This window comes from Microcaecilia unicolor, chromosome 2, assembly GCF_901765095.1.
Source record: "Microcaecilia unicolor chromosome 2, aMicUni1.1, whole genome shotgun sequence".
Taxonomy (NCBI): Eukaryota; Metazoa; Chordata; class Amphibia; order Gymnophiona; family Siphonopidae; genus Microcaecilia; species Microcaecilia unicolor.
In genome coordinates, this window is record NC_044032.1 from 140,339,867 (window position 1) to 140,363,216 (window position 23,350).

The following is a 23,350-nucleotide window of genomic DNA, read 5'->3' on the forward strand; positions in this document are numbered from 1 at the left end:
CCAGGGGACTGTGCTGGGACCGCTGCTTTTTAACATATTTATAAATGACCTAGAGATGGGAGTAACAAGTGAGGTAACTAAATTTGCTGACAACACAAAGTTATTCAAAGTTGTTAAATCGCAAGAGGATTGTGAAAAATTACAAGAGGACCTTACGAGACTGGGCATCTAAACGGCAGATGACGTTTAACTTGAGCAAGTGCAAAGTGATGTGGGAAAGAGAAACCCGAATTACAGCTACATAATGAAAAGTTCCAAGTTAGGAGTCACCGACCAGGAAAGGGATCTAGGCATCTTCGTTAATGATATGTTGAAACTCTCTGCTCAGTGTGCGGCAGCAGCTAAGAAGGCAAATAGGATGTTACATATTATTAGGAAAGGAATGAAAAACAAAAATTAGGTCGTTATGCCTTTTTATCGCTCCATGATGCGACTGCACCTCGAATAGTGTGTTCAATTTTGGTCACTGCATCTCAAAAAAGATATAGTGGAATTAGAAAGGTATAGAGAAGGGCGACAAAATGATAAAGGGGATGGGACGACTTCCCTATAAGGAAGGCTCAGCTAAAGTGGCTAGGGCTCTTCAGCTTGGAGAAAAGATGGCCAAGGAGAGATATGATAGAGGTCTATAAAATAATGAGTGGAATGGAACTGGTAGACGTGAATCGCTTGATGACTCTTTCCAAAAATACTAAGACTAGGGGGCACAAAATGAAGCTAAAAAGTAGTAAATTTAAAATGAATTCCACTCAATGTGGAAATAAGCTCTGGAAGTTGTTGCCAGAGAATGTAGTAAAAGCAGTTAGCTTAGTAGTGTTTAAAAAAGGTTTGGATGGCTTCCTAATGGAAAAGTCCATAGACCATTATTAAAATGTTTATTTCTAAGTTAAGCAACATAAAATGTATTGTACTTTTTTGAGATCTTGCCGGGTACTTGTAACCTGGATTGGCCACTGTTGGAAACAGGATGTTGCGCTTGATGGACCTTCGGTCTGTGCCAATATGGCAATATATTTAGGTAGATGGCTGGGCAGAGGGAAAGCCCCATAGTTCCTGTGTGAATCACAGAGAGCCCAAAAATGTAAGCTGCAAGCACTGCAGCACCGGAGGAAGGAGAAGGAAGCGGCAGCGATCCTGGACCTGCGGGAAGGAAGGCAGCAAGCGATGCTGGATTGGGGGAAGGGAGAGGTGTGCTGGACTATCCGGGAGGAGAGGGGCTGCAGGGAAGGGAGAGGTGTGCTGAACTTTCAAAGAGGAGAGGTGTGGTGGAGTGAGAGGAGGGGTTGCAGGGAAAGGGAGACGTATGTGGCCGGACCACTGCCTTAGGGATTTTGAAGGTATGGGTGTACTGGGGAGGGGAGGAGCAATGCAAAGCTTAGACAGAAGTCGGCTGCTAGAGAGCTAAAAGGTTTGGGGAGGGAGAGGGTTTGCTGCAGCTGCTTTAAGGCCTAAATGACACTTTTCCTATTTTATATTGGGGAGGGGGACAGAAACCTATTAAAAATGAAAAATTATGTCTTACCTCATAGTTTTCTTTCCTTTAGATGAATACAGAGACTTGTGGGTTGTGACCATCTACCAACAGGTGGAGAATATATATATATATTTTTTTTAATTTTTGTTTATTAAAGTTTCTGAACAATGGTACATAAACAGTATTCATGTATCAATCATACTTCGCATATGCAAAGCTTAAATAACATGTAACAGAAAACAACATTTCCCCGCCTTCTTCCCCTCCCCCCCACCCTGGTATCAAAACCCCCGATTACTAGTGAAGGTTAGAGTTGCTAGGTCCAAGAGTAAGTCCTTCAGAGTCTGGGAACACTCAACTTAGGCGCATCAAGGTCTATCCCATTTTGTACTTTCCATGTTCTATATCGTTCTCATTGCAGATTAAACTTTGTTATATGTCCAGATCTCATTGCTGTCAGTTTTGACACTTGATAAAGATAGTCCATCTTATGCACCACTCTTATCACCGGCAGTGCCATCACACTTTTCCACGCTGCCGCCAATGCTATTTTCCCCACTATTAGCCATATGGATGTGATCCGATGATCTGAGAGCCGAACTCCTGGCAGGCGAATATGTAACAAGTATACTACTACTACTATTTAGCATTTCTATAGCGCTACAAGGCATACGCAGCGCTACACAAACATAGAAGAAAGACAGTCCCTGCTCAAAGAGCTTACAATCTAATAGACAAGCTTACAATCTAATAGACAAGTATACCTCTGGCTTAGCAGGATATCGTACCACAGTCACTTGGGCAAACATATCAAGCAGCTCCGCCCAATAGAGTTGAATCTTAGGGCAGGCCCACCAAATATGGAGCATATCTCCCACCACTGCACAGCCTCTCCAGCACTGATCAGACCCCCGCCCATACATATTTACCAATCTCTTCGGTGTATAATACCACTGATATAGTATTTTATAACTATTTTCAATTAGTGAACTAGATACGGAGGCCTGTAACATATGTTCTAAAGCTTTGTCCCATTGAGTATAGTCTATGGTTACTTGTAAATCTCGTTCCCATCGCTGTATATAGTGCAATATTGATCCCCGATCAGCAAGTAATGCCTCAGAGTCGAGACACACATCCCCTATGGCTTCTCGCCCTCACCGCTTTTTCTATAGCCATCTCTTCTAAGGCCAATTCTGTTTTAACCCTCTTATTTACGTAATCTCTAATGCAATTATAGTGGAACAGGTGAGAGGATGGCAATACGTATTCCTCCTGTAACTCCACAAATGGTATTATCTGGCCCTCTTCCCATAATTGGCCAAGTGTGCTAAGACCCCTCCTCTCCCATTGGCCATAGAGTGGGGGTTTGTCCATCCCCAGCGGGCAGCCCGGAGCAGATTTTACTGCCATCTGTTGAAAATATAGTCTGTTGGGGGAGATATCTCTTCCTGATAGCCATCCATGTCTGTAAGAGATATTGCACCGCCAATGGTGCCCTCTTAATATAAGCCTGGTTGGCTCTTTGGCAGCCATAATATAGAGCGTAGATTTGTTAGCCCCATCCAGTGTTGTTCCATTTGGATCCATGATTTAGTACTACCAGCGCTCCACTCCGCTAGCACTCGCAACTGCGCCGCTTGGTGGTACAGAGCAAAGTTCGGGACCCCCATGCCTCCCCTTTTTTTGGATTGATACATGATAGCTGCTCGCACTCGTGGCGGTTTATGTTGCCATATGTACGCAAAAACCTTTCTATTAAGCTGTTGAAAAAAAACCTTTGGCATTGGTAACGGCGATGCAAGAAATAAATATAAAAGCTTAGGCAAGATCATCATTTTTATGGCTGCCACCCGTCCTGGCCAGGACAATTCTAATACCTCCCATCTGTCAAGGTCTCAAAAGAGTTCTTTAAGCTTCGGGGGAAAATTAACTTGATGAAGGTCCACTAATTTGGGTGTTAATTGAATACCTAGATATCGAAGGGATTGCTTAACCCATTTAATCCGGAATTGTTGCCGCAATGAGGCTTCTTCCCCTGCCGTTAGCCCAAGTCCCAAAACCTCTGACTTATCTATATTTACCCGAAACCCAGACAATTTGCCATAGTGGTTCAATTCCTGCATTACTTGAGGCAAAGACTCACTCGGGTTGGTCACCATTAATAGAACATCAGCAGCAAATAACATCATTTTGTGTGTCAGGTGTCCCACCGTGAGGCCATGTATGTGCGGGTGTTGTAGTATGCTCTGAGCCAATGGCTCCATTGTTAAGGCGAATAACAGTGGTGACAGTGCAGATCTGAATTAGTCCCATTGATTCTCAAAACTGCCAATGGTTGGGTATATATTAATCGAAGCCATGTTATAAATCGACCTGTAAATCCCATATGTTCCAATACAGCAAACATAAAGACCCAACTGACCCGATCGAATGCCTTTTCGGCATCTAAAGAAAGAAGCAACGTTGGCTGTCGGGTTTTGACTGCTTTATGAATCAAGTGGATTGCCCTTTGAATATTATCAACTGCTTGCCTTCCTGTAATGAAGCCCGCCTGGTCCTCATGTACCAGCTTCGGCATGAGCTTTTGTAGTCTCTTAGCTAGTATTTTAGTGAAAAGCTGATAATCAGATCCCAGCAGTGATATCTGTACGAGCTACAGTGCTGCGGATCTTTCCCCGGCTTGTGCAGGACCACAACATTTGCTAATCGCCAAGTATAAGATAACTCCTCTTGAGTTTCAAGTTCATTGAATGCCCGAACCAGTAAAGGTATTAAGAGTTTACTGTAGCATTTGTAGAATTTATTTGTGAACCCATCCAGCCCCGGGGCTTTATCATTAGGCATGTCACTTATGGCCCACGCCACCTCATCTGATGTGATAGGGGCTGAGAGCGTCTCCACCTCTACTGATGATATTTTGGTGAGTCCAGCTCGTGTGAGATAATTCCTGGATTCCTGTGAGTCTAAGGTCCCCTTCAGCTCTATACAGGGTCATGTAAAAAGTAGAGAAGGCTGTCCTGACATCCTCTCGCGTTGTGCACATTTTCCCCTCCCTATTTTGGACAGAGGGGACATGTGTGTTGGTAGACCGCTTTTTCAGCTTACATGCTAGTAATCGTGAGGCCTTGTTCCCAAATTCGAAATGGGCCTGTCTCACCCGTTGGAGATGCTCTTCTATCTCTGCCATTTGGATTTCCCTAAGCTCTGTCCTTAATGCATGCATACGATTGTATATGTCCCCCGTGTCCTTTTGCCGGGTGACTCGCTCATTAAGGGCTATCAACTCTGTATGTATTTGTTGGGTCCTCGCTCTCACCTGCTGTTCTAGGTGTATCTGTAGGGATATAACTTTTCCCCGGATCACTGCCTTGTACCCTTTCCCAGAGGATCCCAGAGGATACCTCATTATTATCATTAATATCGATATATTCTTTAATATCTGTTTCTAATCTAGCAGCTATAACCGGGTCCGCTAATAACTTATCACTGAAGCGCCACTGCGGTGCTTCGGGACTCATTACCTTCAGTTTCATCTCTAGCACAATTGGCGCATGGTCCGACCACGTCCTAGGGTATATCTGAATATCCATGACATTTGACATTAAAGTCGACTGTCCCATCCAGAATTCTATACGGGAGTGAGAATTATGTACTGCCGAATAAAATGTATAGCCTCTGGCCTGGAGATTTCTGTGCCGCCAGATATCTATTAATTGCCATTGCCTCATAAATTTATATAGTTGGGACCGGTCTGCTTGTGAGTAGCGTATCTCCTGTGTAGTGTTGTCTAATGTTGGTTGCAGCGTGAGGTTAAAGTCACCGCCCATTAAGAGGGTTCCCTCAACATGCTTGGAGAGGAGCGCTGATAAATCCAAATAGAAGACACTCTGCTGGTTATTAGGAGCTGTTGAGAATTGGGGGGTCCCAAGCCCCCCCCCCCCCCCCCCCCCCCCCCCCCCCCCCCAAGAAGGCTAGAGTGACCTTAATCTGACTCCATCTCCAAATAGCATTAGTACTGGGGTAATCAGGGAATTGTGAAATTCTAGGAGAAATTGCCACTGAGAGAGACGTTAGATCTAAGGGACCCGCATTAGTCCGCCTCTCAGCACTGGCAAGGAATAGATACCAGCCTTATGACAAACTGGATTTAGGTTACAGGTTATACAATGCAGCGAATGATAGCCTGATGTAGCAAAAGCATTTATACTTACAGCCTTTCATCATTAAGTGAAGCCCACAAATCATCATTTGGAATGAAGAGTTTATTTGCAAATCAGACTTTAATCAGGTACATTCAGCAGACAGATTCTGGGTTCAGCTGACCGGAGCTCTGTGTCCTAGATGCGTTGGGGAGATCCTCCGAAATATGCTTGGGTGACCAGTCCTTATATACCATCTGGTCCCCATACAAGTCTATTGAGAGGGACTTTTTCTCTAATCTTGCTCAATCTCTCTGAATCATACCCGGTCAGGTGCCCATGTTTCCGTTTTAGCTATTGCAAGTTATTGTGCAATTTCCCTGTCCTCTCCTTTCCGTTTCAGCTATTGCAAATTATTGTGTAACTTCCTTTCCTGTCAACAACTTGTTCTTATGAAGATATCTAAATATGGATATATCAATTTCATAACATCTTGTGATCTGGGTGCCAACTTATTAAAGACAGACTCCGTGTTATGAACCAAACTTCTTATCATTTCTGTCTTTAATTTCTACACCATGTGTGTTACACTCAATTTGGAAGTTGCACCAGGTTTCATTAGAACTCACCAAACAGTCCTGCTCTTGCAGGCTCTCTGCTATAAGGCCATCAGCTGGTTATCATGCCTAATCAGTGCTCTTCAGCTGTTTAAAGCTATGTAGCTTGGCCCACCACTATTCCAGTGGATAGGTCTCAAACTAGAACGCATATTAACCTGCAGGAAAAGCAAGTCCTTGCTCAGCCAGTCATAGATTTTTAAACCTAGCTGGTATTTTTACAGCCTGAGTCCTAAAATCTGGCCTTCCACCCTTCCGGTGGGCATCCAGTGAGGGCCTCTTGCTGTAGTATAATTATACATTCCCCACTTGTCACCCCCTCTGAGGAGGGGTGACACAAAACTAGTTTGTCACTATGTATTCCAGAAGGTGCCAAACTCTCAAACGAAAGGACGAGTTTTGCTCTTATGGATTGCTAGCAGATATTATGCAAGACAGAAAACTTCATTCTTAGGTGGTATATTTTTGGGCATATGGAATATATGTTTAAGAGTGTTAATAGCTCCCCCTCCACTTTTACTATCAGCAACAGATATCTACCCCTCTTATCCCTTACAATTCGTTGCACCCACCAGGGATATTTATGTGATAGCACTATCACGACTCCATTCTTTTTCTTTTCTAGTAGATTAGATGCAAAAAAATACTTGCTGAGATTTCGTAGTTTGGCATAGCCGCTCAGCCGTCTGGAGTAAGTGTGTCTCATGTCTTTAAACATAAGCTGTCTTTTCCCTGGGGAATTAAGTCCCTTTACATTAAGGGTCATACATTTGACACTACTCATCTTGTCCATGGGGCTATCCCCCCTAGCCCTCCCCCTTGCCCAATCCTCTGTTCTGTTTCCTCTTTGAATTCCTGCTCCCCAACCTTCAACTGGTGTCTAATCTGATCTAATTTCCCCCACCTCGTAACTCCCTTACCCTCCCATCTCACCTTAAGATATCCCTGTAGCAAAATCATAAGGATGCCACCGATGGAAGTGACCCACACCCCAATACATTATCTTTTAATATCTTGAACCCCACTGCATAGAACAGTTCATTGCTAACAGCACAACTGGTAAACACCCCATTCACACATTAACGTTCACATTTCTAATGAGAGCAGCATTATAAGATTCAGTCTTACAATCACCCTCTTGCGGCTTGCGTCTAGGATCTAGAGCTTCTGATTCCGTCTCACTGCTTTATTTCCTTGCTCTATCCTCCAATCTTCTTAGCTGAGTGTCGGAGTGTTGGCGTTGCACTCTTCCTTTTCCCGCAGTAACTCGTTGCCATCTTGGTTTATCTCCTATCACCGATACACGCTTCTTTGAGGTATTGATATCCCCGCTTGGTCCTTCTTCCGGGAAGATATCCGTTGCCTCTGCGATATCTCGTATTTGGTACTGCTTCCCATCTTTGTAAAAGCGCAGCACAAAGGGATGGCCCCAAAGATATTTAATACCTTTGTCATTCAAAAATTTCGTGAAAGGCCAAAGTTCTGCTCTTCTTTTCAGGGTAGCTGCAGCCAGGTCCTGGTAGCATATGAGTCCCATTGAAATCCTGGCGTGGAGCGTGAGGCCTGCATGATCTGCTCTTTTAGTTTAAAATCGCTGAAGCATGCGATGATGTCCTTTGGTCGGTTTGAAGATGTGCTGCCTAAGGCTCCGTGCGCGCGCACTAGGTGGATCGCTGCGGGGTCTTTAGTGACCTGAAGTTCCTGAAGAAGGGCACTTGCAATTTTTTGTACCATCTGCTCACAATCCATACACTGTGGTGTGTCCGGGAGACCGTGGAACCTCACATTGCAACGACGGCTCCGATTCTCCAGATCTTCTACTTTTTCCCAGATCTGCTGGGTTTCCTGTCTGGTCTCCCGTACCGGGGTTTCGAGAGCCTGTATTAGTTCTGTTTGCTCACCCAAGCGATCTTCTGTCTCTGCTACTCTTATGCCCAGCGCGCCTATTTCTCCTCGTAGCTCCGCCCCCATCACAATATCCGCTCTTACTGCTGTAATAATCTCCGTTTTTATTTTTTGCAACCACCCACGGATTTCTTGCATATGAGTGTCCTCCGGGATTCGTCCCTCTCCCGTTGCAAACAGCGATGGAGAAAGCGGCAAGGGACTCCCCCCCCCCCTTCCGGGAATCAGGCTGGCGGTGTTCGTGGATTGGCGCACTCATACTCGCAGCTGGGCCCATGTATGCAAAAGCTTGTAAGTCGACTATCGGGGCTTTCAAATTCGTCATGGATCGCTTACCGCTGATTTTAGACGCTGTCTTCATGCGTTTATCAGTCGCGGTTGTTTAATCTTTTCTCAGTGGGTGTCCTGATTGCGCGGGGCTAGTCGGAGCTCGTGGCTCAAGCAGCCATTTCGGGTGGTGATGTCACTTCCTCTCCAACAGGTGGAGAATATTGAATTGCACTGTCTTATAGGATGGAAAGCTCCTTGGGCAGTCAGTATTTCTCATAACAAAGAAGAAGGAAACAGAATTAACATTTATCCTTCCCCGCAGTGAAAAGTGATACATCAAGAACTACAAAGACGTAAATAGACTACACCATGCCATTCGAAACGAAAAAAATGCAGCAACCCAGTCCTACAGAGAACTATCCGCTAGAAACCGTTGAAAAATAATACAGGGTGAAGATTCTGGATTCATCCGCTGTGACTAAAGGAAAGCAAATTATCAGGAAAGACATAATTTTTTGTTCCTTAGCGTCAGCAACAGATGAATCCACAGACTTGTGGGATGTAGCAAAGCAGTCCTTAAGAAGGGTGGGAACCTGAAACTCCCACAGAAAACACCAATACACTGAAAGGAGGACCCCAAGAGAATATATCCATCCAAATGGTAGCATTTGGAGAAGGCAGCAAGGAAGACCAAGCACAGCCCCCCAGGATTCCTCCATGTAAAACCGAAGGGTTTTGCCCAGGAAGAAGTGCCAACCCAGGCAGAAGACTCCCAAAATCCAGCCGGCAATGGGATAGCCGCTAGCACTGACCTGGATGCAATAGCCTCCGAGACCCAGGAAGCCAGCGTGGCTTTGGAGGCTGCAGTACCAATGTGAAGCCCTGAGCAGAGCCGAAAACAATTAGTAGACCAAAGGCACTCGTTGGGCACGCAGAAATAGCAGAAAAATACACGTGGAATGCCAAGGCCACAAGAAGAAACGAAGACTGAAATTACCCTAGGAAGGGCGATATTGAGCCCACCAACCCCCGGCAGAAGAAACTCGGAGGATCGTGACAGGACAAAGTCTGGAGTACTGAGACTCTGCATGGATGTAACCTGGATCTCAGAGAACACTAGGCTACCCTGGGCGACAAAACCCAGTAGAAGTAAACAAGGGCGAGCCTGCCCCAACCGGAAAGAACATGAAGTCTGGTGCTCAAGAAGAAGCTACATCTTTGAGACACCCGGATCTAACCCCGACCGTACCAACTGCACACTAAACAACCTGCCCTTCACGAGGGCCGAACCAATTGCCATTAGAAGCTGAAGCTGCCACCAAGAAGCCCAATCACAGCCACCAATGGGTAGTGCCTGCCCAAGATCGCTGCCGGGTCAATGTCAAACTCCCAGTCGACAAGAAATCCGCCAGACAGGACAGCTCAGCTCCACATCTGGAAATTCAGTAGGCAAGTGGCTGTGGGACCCCCGACGGAATCCAAAAGTCACTTCCAGGTAAAGAATGAACCTGCAGATATTCAAAGAAAAACAAAACAAAATCTTTAGAACTGTCAAGGGAAGGCAGTGCTGCCTCCACAAGCTGAGACTGAGATTAACCTGGAGCATCCCAGAGGGATGGAGATCAACAGCTGAAAAGGGATCACTAAAGTAGTCTGAAATTGAATCTGGCTCAAGAAGAATTGTCCAAGATAGAGGCCATTCAGCCAGAATGCACACATATTCCCAGACCCTAGTACCTGGTAGAGAAAGAAGAACCTGACATATGGAACCTGTACAAAGGAGCAACAGGAAGAAATGTCATCCCGAAGGCCATGGCAAATATGACTCTCAGATACTTCAAGATTTGGGATACAAACAACAGACTCCTGGTGAAAGGAATACCCAACAAAAGGACCACAAACAGCAGGTATCTTGGAGGAAACCTGCAGACTTATTGATAGGATAAACTCACAAAGTAGCCAAACGGGCGACGTGGAAGAACCTGCAATCGACTCCTGGAAAATGACCATGGCAAAGCAGAAAGGCTTAATGCTAGGGCCATAAACTGATAATGTTCAGCAATGATTACAAAGCACAAAACAGTTCTGTGTGAAGGCGGAAAGGGGAATAAAACAGCACATCTCCTGGAGAACAAGGAAGATAGACACGCCCCTGGCTGGCTGGTACTATTGAAGACTATCATGGCCCCACTACAAAATGCATACTCGTTGCAGTCCACACCTAAGTGGAAGGAATCTCCCTCCTTGAAACTACAATGTAAACAGAATAAGTTCCCATTCCCCATATGAACTGGAGACAGTCTCTACTGTGCCCAGAAGAAGAAGCATGTGCAAGCAGGTTGCAACCACTAAAAATTTATAAAGGCAGGCTGGAGCCTGTAAAAAGATTACAAGGAAACTCTGCAGAGGAATGGGTGAACCCCAGTTATAACCCTGCCATAGTATGCCCTTGACTCAGAGGTCCGAGGCAATTTGATCCACTCCAAATGGAACCTGGAAGAGGCGACCATCCATTATAAAACCTAAAGAGTGAACCAACACCCTAACACTGGGACAAGCTGAAAGTGTAAGTAGACCTGGATGGAAAGCCCAGTATTGGCCGTAAACACAAAAGTCAGTTTGTACTTGTTGAAGTGGGAGCCCAGAAGGTAGATTGCCTGGGCTACAACTTTGGCCCCACGCATCTTCAGATGAGAAAGATATGAGGCTTGTCCTCCAGCAAACTCTGAGACATGGCGATTCCTAGGTCTTAAATCAACAACTCTAGAGGTCCTCCAAACCAAAATATAACTCTTAAGGGAAGCCTGCAAACTAAGACTAGAAGATACAACAGCTGTCCAGTGCCCAAGCCACATCTATCCTCTTGAAGAGGAGAGTGCCAAGAATTGGTTGGGGTGGTTGTGCCCTAGAACAGTGAAGTTGAGAGTCAGAGCCAGATGGTATAGCAGAAAATGGCTGTTAGCCCCTTGAGCCTTATTGATGGCAAGCTGCGGTGTACCCTGCACTAGTAACCTCCGGATCTAAGAGCTCACTCTCAGTCATTCACCATCATCTGAAAGCTATACAAGAGTTAGCAGTCCAATACAAAGACAAGGAGGAAGTTGAGAAACTACAACCTACAGCAAGTGGCACTGCGGACACAATTGCGGCAGCATGCAACAGGTGGCGCCAGAGACAGTGCGTCAAACCAGAGAGCTGTGGAAAAACCACACCGTCAACCTAACACTGTAGCATGGGGTTAGCCAGCCTAGTTCTGCTGGCCCTGAGACTGGTAGCGTGGAAAGGTGCTACTCATGGGGATAGGCCACTGTTGAAGAAGAATACTGGGCTAAATGGGCCATAGGTCAGACCCAGGAGGTCATACGCATGTTCTCAACTACTGTGTAACAAGCCAAGTCATATTGGAAACAGCAGAAAAATATGCCCCATGAGAAACAGAACTACATGCCACAGCTTCCAATATGTAGCATAAACTAGTCTTAAACCTATGCCCTTAAGGTTGGATGCCAGTTACCTAACAGAAAAAATGCTTGTGCATCTCAAAACACAATAAGCACTGGCATACCCAGGAAATCAGGGAACACCTAGCAAGAGTACCCCAGCCACCTAAAACAAGACCCCCCCCCCCCCCCCCGAAAGAGGGCGCCAAAACTAAGGAGAACACCCTCATAGACAAAGACCAGAAAAAAATGCTCCAGCAGTCAAGGGAGGCCCCCCCCCCCCCAAAAGGCAGACTATAGCACAGACCATGTGGTTTATCTTTTTTTTTTTTTTAAACCGCCCCTGACCAAAAAAAGCAGAAGTTTCCAAGCATCCCCAATAAAGGGGCCCAAAGAGTATCTTGAATGCAGTAAGCTGTTTAACTCACCATGACAGATCTGGGCATTGTAGGTTTAAAAGCAGAACAGAATTCCAGAAGCTTCTTTTCATAGTATCTACAAATCATCAGCTCTTCATGTGGTTCAAGAAGTGAGACATCAGCAGGCAATACCTTTTGAAAAACAAGATAAGATAGACAGCAATGTTTCCGGGATTGTACTCTATGTTTACTTCTGTCTAATGACCTCATTTTCTTGCATAAACAAACTTTTTAAAATCATGTGCACAGCCTAGAACAATACCAAATTCTACTGTTCAACATACTTAGTGACAAGTCTAAGGGTCTGGTGGTACTTGCAAAAAAAAAAAAAAAAAGCCTTTGATAAATCATACCCTCAAACTTTTTATGGCTTTAACAGCAGATAGATATACAATTTTAAGGTGGGCTGCCTTTGATGTGCTTTGCTCTACTAGGTACTACTACTAGACGTACACAGTGCTGTACACTTGAATATGAAAAGACAGTCCCTGCTCAACACAGCTTACAATCTAATTAGGACAGACAAACAGGACAAACAAGAGGTAAGGGAATATTAAAAGTGAGGATGATAAAATAAAGGTTCACACTTAAGAACTTAGTTCCCATGTTAGAATTTGATAAATGGCTTTATTATGATCTGCCAGACAAAAGCGTGAATATATCTTTCCCTTTTTGTGTTGGGTTTAAATTAAACCACTAAAAATACATGATCAAACTATTTCTCACATGACACAGAATAAAGTAGCACTAATGACCAGGACTCAAATAGCAATGTGGTGATGTGGAAAGGCTGAATGACATGGTCATAAATTGGTAATGTTTCCCAAGGATTGCAAATCACAAATCTTCTGTGGGAAGGTGAAGTGGGAATATGAAAGCACGCTTCCTTGAGATCCAGGGAGGTTAGAAACTCTCCCTGATGGTCTGAAACTATTACAGACTGCAATGGTCCCATTGTGAAATGTTGAACCTTTAACACTCTTTTGACTTCCAAGCTCAGGTGGAAGAAAGCTCCTTTCTTTGGAACTACAAAGTAAATGGAATAACTTCCTATTCCCCAATTGCAACTGGGGACAGTCTCGACTGTGCGTAAAGGAAGCATCTACAAGGTGGCTTGAACTGCTCGATATTTGGGCTAGAGCTTGCGTGGAGATTCGAAGAAAAAAATCTGCAATGGAATGTGAGAATTCTGTTTGTTACCGGGCTTTAGTATTTCGAAAACACATTGGTCTGAGGTAATTCTGGTCCACTCCTCATGGAACCTGAAGAGGAGTCCTGTTGTTGTGAAACCCGAGGAGTGAACAGAGGCCCCCATCACTGGGAATTACACATGGCAACAGTAGATCTAGAGTTTGAAGCTGAATTCTCTCTGTCAGCATGAAAGGCAGCTTGTCTTTGTTGAAGTGGAAACCCTGAAAGTTAGATTTGCTTGGGCTGTAGCACTTGGGCTCACAAAACCTAAGATGAGGTTGAGAGGATTTTAAAGAATCTTTAGACTTGCCCCCTGGCAATCTCTGAGACTTGGAGTCCCCCAGGTCTTTACCCAACTTCTCTAGATCTTCTCCAAACAGAAGTTTACCTCTAAAAGTTAGCTTGCTAAATGTGACTTAGAAGCCACATCAGCTGTCCAATGCCTAAGCCAGAGCTACCTGCTTGCTAAGAGGGTCAAGAATTGGCTGGTGTGGCTGTGCACTAGAACTGGCTGGCATAGCTGAGCACTGGAGTTAACTAGTGTGGCAAAGAGCCAGAGCTAGATGGTATAAGCAGAATATGGCTGTTTTGTACCATTGTGCATTATTGATGGCAAGCTGCAATGGAACTTGAACCAGCAACCTCTGTGCTCTCTCTGCAGGATGCTTTATTCCTCTACACTGAAGTAGCTCTGTATTATTGCTAGCTGTCCAATACAATGAAAAAGTGCAAAAGTGCAACAGAAGCATTTAGAGAAACTACAGCATACAGCTAGTAGTGCCGCTGATACAGTGGTGGCTGGAGCTGATATGCAATAGTTTTGGCCAGTGTCAGTGTACAATACCAGAGAGCAGAGCTGCTGTGGCAAACCAACACAGCTAACTTCTAGCTCTGTAGCATAGTGTTAGCTGTCCCAGCCATGCAATGAACTGCTTGTCAAGGCAAGCAATATGGGAAAGTGAAGTAAAATATGCCTCAGTTTAAATGAGCCGAGTTCCACAGCCTCTAATACGATGCACAAATCAGCCTTGAACCTGTGACCTTCCAGAATAAAATTATTTTGCAGTAAATACTGCACCTGGAGAAAATGCCACCATGGAGACATGGGAGGAGTGTACTAGCCCCAGAAAATAACTCAATACGTAACACTTCTCACAGAAACATGAAGCCAACACACTAAGCCTGACTAAACTCCTCTGTAAAGATGCTGGAAAAAAGGAATACCTGTACTGCCAATAAAAAGAGAGCTCTGGTAACAACAAAGCTCCACAAAAGAAGTGAGGGAAACTTTCAGGGTTTTTTTTTCTTTTTTTTTTAAGTAACTGCCCTCTGTGAAAAAACCGAGGGGACTCTAGCTCTCTAAATGAAAGGTATCTAAGAACATGAGAACACTAAATAGGCCTTTTCAGAGGACCTAACAAACATGTTGCACTGTCCTGATGATATTCACTGGCTCCCACACTAGGAACAGCATTTAACCAACTCTGGAACAATAAGCAAAATCTTAACTCACCTCAGTGTGGCCTTTTGGTGACTGCTGCCACCAATGAATCCACTTTAGGCAAAGATAGCTTTTCCAGCTCAGGCGTAGAAATGGGGTAAAGACGTAAAGACGTGACATTGCTGCCACCACTCGAAGTGCACTGTCTGGGATGACCCACTGAGCAGAAATGACTTCCTGCGTGGCCTTATGCACTGGGAAAAAAAAGACTGAAACAGTATTCTAGTGCTCACCATTTTAAGATTAGCTGATGTAGGTGTAGCTGGATCAGAAGAAATATTAAGAACTTGGAAATCCTTAGGTATAAAGGAAAGCAACTCTTCCTTTAGGAAACACCTGCACCACAGTGGGATCATCACATTCCTTTGTAAATAGCCCCCCCTCACCCATTCCTCCTGCATCTGTGCAGAAAGCCTGAAATGACTCTCTCAGATTGAGAGGGAAACGGAGAGAAATAGACCCTACTTCTGAGCTGGAGTGCAATTATCTCCTCTTTGGAGCAGGGTCCATCAGTGGAGACTGAGGAAGGGAACAAACCAGAAATCTCCAAAGGCTGAGCTAAAAAGGAACTGTCAGTTCCCGTACCAGACTTCTGCAACACATAGGCGTTATGGAGCAGCAGAATGAACTCAGGGGGGGGGGGGGGGGGGCAGAGAAAGCCCCAGAGCGGCTGACGTGTGTAAGGACCACTGCAGCAGTGCTGGGTAAAAGTGCTGCCGGCAGTGCTGCTCCAGAATCGTGCTGCTGTATAAAAGGCTGCCAGATCACTTTCAGCCCCATAAGAATAATGAACCCACATCTCTCCCGAAAGGGAAACTGAGGCTTCCCCAAACACGGCCCCTTCTGCCAGAGAGCCTGCACAGCAACCTGGACGCTGCTCCCCGCTTCCCACAGTGGGACCAGCTTAACAACTTCGGCAGCTATTGCAAAGAAAACAAAAGTAAAACCGCAAACGACCCAAAGGTGAAAGAAAATGTAAAGATACACTCACCCTGGTACAGCCAGCTGTCAGGAGTCCTCACTGTGCTGCTGGAAGAACACTCACCTCCTCTCCATCATTAAGTCCTTTATACTGGCCCAAACCAATATCCCTCCTGCAACCAAGACTGGGGGCTTTAAAAACTTATGCCCTATTTTTTTTTCAGTGAGGAAGAGTTGGAGAGGGGAGAAGGGTGGGGAAGGGACCTGGTATCAACAGGTGTACCCCCTAAAGCTAGCACCGCTGAGCTGCGTACTCCAAAGCTCTACTGAACTGAAAGACCCTGAACAAGAGCCACCATCAGATGAGACCAGGAGCTTGTGAGAGACTATCCATCTGACTGCCAGAGACAGAATACTGACTGACCAAGGAGCATCCCATCCTATAAGACAGTGTAGTTCAGCTCTCTATCTCCACCTGCTATTAGATGGTCACAACCCACAAGTCTCTGGATTCATCTGCTGCTAAGGAAGCAGAATTCACAGTTGATCATAACAAATGGGGAAAGCATGCAAAACATAGATCAGATATTCTTACCAGCATCTGAATGCAGGCATGTATGTGTGTAGTTGTGCAAGAGAAAGCGGTGGCTTGAATGGAATGGCTTTCAAACATTCCGTTAGTTTGAAAAGAATAAAATAAAACCAACTCATTAAGTCACTGTCAATAGATTTCGAAGAATGTATTTCACGTTTAAACTATTCCATGATTCTTCATCACATTGTGTACACAGCTCCAGTAGCTAACTACACAGTTCAGCCACCAGGTGTCACCATACTACCCATTAAGAAAGGTAAAGTTCAGTCACTAGGTTTCACACAATAGTTAAGGCGGTGGTTCCAAAACCTGTTATGGAGGAACCCCTAAGCCAGTCAAGTTGTCACGATATCCATAATGAATATGCAGGCACCGCCTCCACTGCCTGCAAATCTCTGAGTATTCATTGTGGATATCCTGAAAACCTGACTGACTAGGGGTTCCCCCATGACATGTTTGGGAACCACTGAGTTAAGGTGAGGTGAACTGAAACCTAAGGGTGCTTGATTGATAGTATCAGCACAGGACAATGAAATACAACAATAGAAAAACCAGGTGCCACAGACATCTATAAATTATGTATAAGGAAGAGCTGGAAACAGTCATCTTGCAGCTGGCTATGACGTTCTGTTGGCAGAAAATCTCTATACAGAAAGGCACAACAAGGTGGCATGTCTCATCCACTGAAAACTTCGTAAAAAAAGTGGCCCAGTGGTTAGGGTGGTGGACTCTGGTCCTGGGGAACTGAGTTTGATTCCCACTTCAGGCACAGGCAGCTCCTTGTGACTCTGGGCAAGTCACTTAACCCTCCATTGCCCCAGTTACAAATAAGTACCTGTATATAATATGTAAGCCGCATTGAGCCTGCCATGAGTGGGAAAGTGCGGGGTACAAATGTAACAAAAAAAAAAAACTACATCATTGCTGTGCCAGAAAAGCATTGGGATCATGACCCTAAGAAAATCGTGAAAGATGAAGACGTTATGATCACTCGGGACATCCAATTTTGACAAATAAAAAGTTGAGTACCAGGAAACTGGACACAATGATGAATGCTGTTATACAGTTCTCATCTTTCATCATAAATATCTCAGTCCTAAGCAACTACTCAGTGAATCATGTACATAAGTACATAAGTACATAAGTAGTGCCATACTGGGAAAGACCAAAGGTCCATCTAGCCCAGCATCCTGTCACCGACAGTGGCCAATCCAGGTCAAGGGCACCTGGCACGCTCCCCAAACGTAAAAACATTCCAGACAAGTTATACCTAAAAATGCGGAATTTTTCCAAGTCCATTTAATAGCGGTCTATGGACTTGTCCTTTAGGAATCTATCTAACCCCTTTTTAAACTCCGTCAAGCTAACCGCCCGTACCACGTTCTCCGGCAACGAATTCCAGAGTCTAATTACACGTTGGGTGAAGAAAAATTTTCTCCGACTCGTTTTAAATTTACCACACTGTAGCTTCAACTCATGCCCTCTAGTCCTAGTATTTTTGGATAGCGTGAACAGTCGCTTCACATCCACCCGATCCATTCCACTCATTATTTTATACACTTCTATCATATCTCCCCTCAGCCGTCTCTTCTCCAAGCTGAAAAGCCCTAGCCTTCTCAGCCTCTCTTCGTAGGAAAGTCGTCCCATCCCCACTATCATTTTCGTCGCCCTTCGCTGTACCTTTTCCAATTCTACTATATCTTTTTTGAGATACGGAGACCAGTACTGAACACAATATTCCAGGTGCGGTCGCACCATGGAGCGATACAACGGCATTATAACATCCGCACACCTGGACTCCATACCCTTCCTAATAACACCCTAATATCTTCAAGAAATGCAGACTGAAACCAAGAAAATGTGACAGAGTCAGTCCAACAGAGATGGTTTTGACAATCAGGAAGGTGAGGGGAAGAGCGCTCCATAGCAGGGAAAGCATGCAGAGCATGCCTCGTAGAATAACTTCCATTCCCTCTGTAACCATCTGCATACATCTGCATCTGTGTCTATGTTTATTAGGAACATGTGGAACCCAAAATCTTTTTTGGCTTGTTTTCATATTTTCTGGAATTGGTTTGGTTCATTTTGCACATTTCATAAAATATGTGTGTGTGTGTGTTATCAACTGAACACGCACAAATCAATTCAATGCACATAAATTCATAATTAACACACTACACTGATTTTGCATGTACTGTTTACTGCATGTAAAACTGAAAACATAATAATGAATGCACAATCCTATATGTATCTCTGTACATATGTGTGGACAAGTGCATGTCTGTGTCTGGGATAGCAGAGCAGAGGGAAGTTTGAAAAGAGATAACTACCTTCACTGCATCAATGCTGCTATGTTGCATGTTTGGATCTTCTCCCACAGAAAAAAAACTGGACCAGTTTTTTTATTTCTCTAGAACTCCTATATCCAATTTGGCCCATCTTTTACCTTTGTGTGTCTTTTCCCTGGTTTCCCCACATGCCAAGCCTGGTCCCGTTAAGTTTTGATTCCTTATGCATAATTTCTTTTCAATACTCTGCTGATTTGGAAAAACTAAAACGTGATATGTGTTAATTGATTCACAGAAAAAACACAGTGCCAGTCTCAGCTTCTCTTTTGTCAGAATCACAATTCCTATTTACAGTATTTAAAAGAGCACTTTACAAGGGGGATAAAAAGTACAGTGATTTCATATTTAATAAGGCCTCTACTGCAAAGCTGAGTAGGCCTCTCCCCAAGGGAAAGGTGCCAGCTAGTGAATGACACGGTGACGGGGAACCACAGTAACCGCGGGGATGGGGACAAACTTTGTCCCCATGTCATTTTCTACTTTGAAGCCTGTTAATGAACTGGACTGTTATTTACGTTTAACTGATGCCTACAAAGATATTTTGATTTTTTTTTTTTTTTTTAGAAAAACAAGCAAACATACTGGCCACAACTACCAAAATTTGCATGGAGGATCCTGTACATCCTGCTGCCAGCACATCTTATAAGAAGACAACCTCTATTCCAGGATGAACTGTGGAAGACAGGAGAGCTAGATTGAATCCTGAGATTGTTGATTATTTCTTATTTATCCAAAAATCATAACAGTGCTTCATAGGGCATATTTTTCCCCTCTATGGCATATAGAATGGGTTGTATTTTATATCCCTAAACATTTTAACAGTGTGATTATTGCTTGGTTTAGTAGAAATCACCTATTGTTGGGGTTGGAAGGGTAGAGGGTGGTGGTGGGAAGAAGGGTTATTATAACTGCTCATTGTTACTATTGTTCTCTATTCGTAATTTATACACAACAGTTGCATAGCATATTGTTCCTTTTTATACTTTAATAAAAAGATTTAAATATAAAATCATAAGTGTTCAAGAATTCTGACGATGAGGACACAGCCCACAGAGACAGAACCTGCAGGGACGGAGTGGGGACAGAGACAGAACCCACAGGGACGGGGACAAACTGACAGGGTGGGAGGAAGGGGGTGGGTAGGAGGTATGCATGGGGACATCAAAGCATATCATTGATATTCTAACAGGATGGGTGTGGATAGGTGTTAGAATATCAATGATATGCTTTGATGTCCCCATGCATACCTCCTACCCACCCCCTTCCTCCCACCCTGTCAGACTGTCATAGTAATGCTTGAATGTTTTCACTTATATACACTGTCAGCTAGCACATTTGCTTATTTCCGATCTGACGAAGAAGGGCAACCTTCGAAAGCTAATCAAGAAATGTATTGTGTCCAATAAAAAACGTATCATCTTATTTTCTTTTCCATGTTTTTTTTTGTTTGATTTCTATTGATAAAAAAAATAGAAACGGTTATGAAATGCACACTGAAGCCTCAAAAACGAAGTAAAGAAAGATTCTTTTCAAAAATACATTAAAAAATATATATGCTGTCAGTAGTGGAAGAAACGTGAATATTAGTACAATCACAAGGGAAGCTAGAGTTCAGCAGGCATTGCCCTAGTCTGCAAGGCATCGTAGAAAAAGAGCGTACTGGGTAACCATAAGCCCTTTCACTGGCTTATTTCATGTCCAACCGCATGTACAAACTTCAGACCTGCTCTTCGCAGTTACCGAATACTATCGCACTTGTCATCCCGTTAGCGTCTGCAGAACCGATTTTCAATAATCCCTTCTTTTTTTTTTTTTTTTTACCTTGCCGACGGGACAGATTTTGGTTCGAACCCTGGCATTGGCTTCGGCTCGGAGATGGCCCGGTTCCTGCTCACTGGAGAAGGTCCAGTGTAACCTCTGCGTGCTGCTGTGATACATGACAGCGCAGGTAGCCAACTTTTTTCCTAACGTTCACAGACCGGCCATAGAAATACGCGCCTCCAAGCATAAGCAACTGTTCGATATCACAATAGCCTCGCGAGGCTACAGCTAGCTAATCGCGGCCAAGACGTGGTCATGGGTATGTATGTTTGGGAGGCAGCACGTGATGACCTCATCATGGCACGTACTGCAGCCATTTTTGATTTGGGCATGGACACCAAGGCGGTTGGATGAAAACTGAAGACGGGATGACGTCAAATGTTTAAGCCAATTAGGTTGGCATCTGTTTCCCCTTCCCCGCGCAGCCGTCACCCAGTACACTCAAAAACAAAAAAGTAACATGCCAACAAACCTATGAGCTGCTGTCGTTCTTTATTGTTGGTAGCATTTTTATTTAATCTCATTTATAGTTTCAAACATGTCGACTTGTGCAGCATACGGATGTACACACAGAAAGTATAATAACGGAATAACTCATAGGTAGAGTAGTAATTTGTTATAAATCGTAATCAATGTGTCACTAGAGGTTCTTGTTATAGGGACACCGTTGTGTTATATTCGTTCAGAGATTTTTTTTTTTTTCCTGGTAAAGGGCTACTAAAACAGACATCATGTTATGAGAATCAGGTGCTCAACATTTAGAGTTTCTATTTGCTTATTTATGACATTTATATCCCACATTAAACATGAATTAGGTTGAAACGTGGGAGCATTTAAAATCTTTTTTTTTACTGTACCTAGATGAAAAGAAAAACATGGCTTGTGGGAACTTGCTCCTTTTGTGGATTGCAGTGGTATATTATAAATGTACTCAATATTTTTTTATTACTGCTATTTAAAAGACAGATATTGAATAATGAGGTCAGAGCTCAGTGGCGTAGCCAGATCTGAATTTTTGGGTGGGCCCAGAGCTAATATGGGTGGGCACTATATATATAGGTAAGAGTACCAGGCATACTGTGAACAGAAGCAGAGCCAGGATGAGGCAGGTTGATGGCGCGGGGGGAGCGAGAGCGGACTTCCGCCGGCGCTGGCACACATTTTCAGTGCAACAGGATGAAAAAAAATAGGTGCCGGCGCTGGCAGAACTCCGTTTGTGGGCGCAGCCGCTCCCCTGGCGCCCCACCTAGCAATGCCACTGACTGTGAAGTAATACAAAACCCAACAAAAATCACTTAGGACCTATAAAGCAATTCTACCATAACACAAAACCTTCAGGAGTCACCATAAATTGCAGTGGGCAGAACATCATCAATATACCTATTGGAAAGCTAAACAAGCTGGATTAGTACAGATCAGTCCTACATAGACACTCAGTGCTAACAGAATACCCAGCCTTTTTCATACATGATCACAAGTAGACCCTCATCAAGTATAGAATAAGTAACCACAAACTAAAAATAGAAATATGTAAACAAAGATTAAACTGAACCCCAAGAAGCCAGAATCTGCATACAGTGCAAAACCAAACAAATAGAAACAGTGACACATCCCTTTGTACCGTGAAAAATCTAGAAATCAGATGTAAATTTCAAAAAACTAAGATATTTCAATTGCTACATTAAAAATTAGCAAATAAAACAAAACCAAAAAATAAGGTGATATCTTATTATTCGACTAACATAACATTTTTGGCTAGTTTTCAGAGACCAAAAATTCCTTAAGTCAGGACGAGCATACTGTTACAGCAGTATACTGTCCTGACCTGGAGAATTAGGTTTTGGTCTCCGAAAGCTAGTCACAACAATGTATTTAGTCCAATATAAAAGGTGTCACCTTATTTTTTTGTTGTTTTGTTTTTTTATAACTATTTATTAACTTTTAAAGTGGACTAACATGGCTGCTACATTACTTCATCCTAAATTAAAAATAAAATTCTATTTTCTACCTTTGCTGTCTGCCCATTTAATTTTTCTAATTGTGTTGGTCCTGGTCTCTGGTGACTGCTTCCTTGTTTTCTTTTAACTCTCTTTCCTTTGGTCTCCTGTCCATGTGTCATTTTTTCTTCTACTTCTGTCTTCTTCACCTCTTCCATAACAAGTAATATCAACACTAATCTGTTCCTTTCAGCTTTCTTCCATTTTTTGTTACCTAGCCATTCAGATTTCATTCATATTATCCAGTCTTCCATCTCCCTCTTTTTACTGCACCTACCTACAGCTTTTCATCTGTTTTATCTTATTCTCCAGTCTTTCACTAGCTTTTTCCTCTCTCCCACTGCCATTCAGCATCTCCTCTCTCTTTACCTCTGCCATCCAGCATCTCCTCCTTTCTGTTTCTATCACCTGCCATCCAGCATATTCTCTCTCTCTCTCTCTCTCCCACCACCATCCAGCATTGCATCTCCCCTCTCTACCTCTGCCATCCAGCATCTCCTCCCTTTCTGTTTCTATCACCAGCAATCCAGTATCTTCTCTCTCACTCTCCCACCACCATCCAGCATTACCTCTCATCTTTCTTTCCCACCTGCCATCCTGCATCCAGTCTCCCGTCTCTCTCTTTCTCACACCCCCCCCCCCCACCAGCTAGCATCCGTTCTTGTCTTTCTGCCCCATGTGCACCTATTTTTTTAGCCTGCCCTCCTCA

At 43.9% G+C, this 23,350-nt stretch overlaps 1 protein-coding gene across 1 annotated transcript in view; it reads right to left on the reverse strand.

Annotated features, from left to right (window-relative positions):
* The window catches only part of CCNH (cyclin H), a 103,507-nt gene extending 82,615 nt beyond the window's left edge, over positions 1–20,892 (reverse strand). The window contains exons 1-2 of the mRNA XM_030193364.1: positions 20,645–20,892; positions 12,277–12,399 (exon numbers count right to left, since the gene is read on the reverse strand). Coding sequence (XP_030049224.1) covers positions 12,277–12,399; positions 20,645–20,761 — 240 coding nt within the window. The 5' untranslated portion in view covers positions 20,762–20,892. The remainder of the gene's footprint in view (positions 1–12,276; positions 12,400–20,644) is intronic.
* Positions 20,893–23,350: the final 2,458 nt, after the last annotated feature.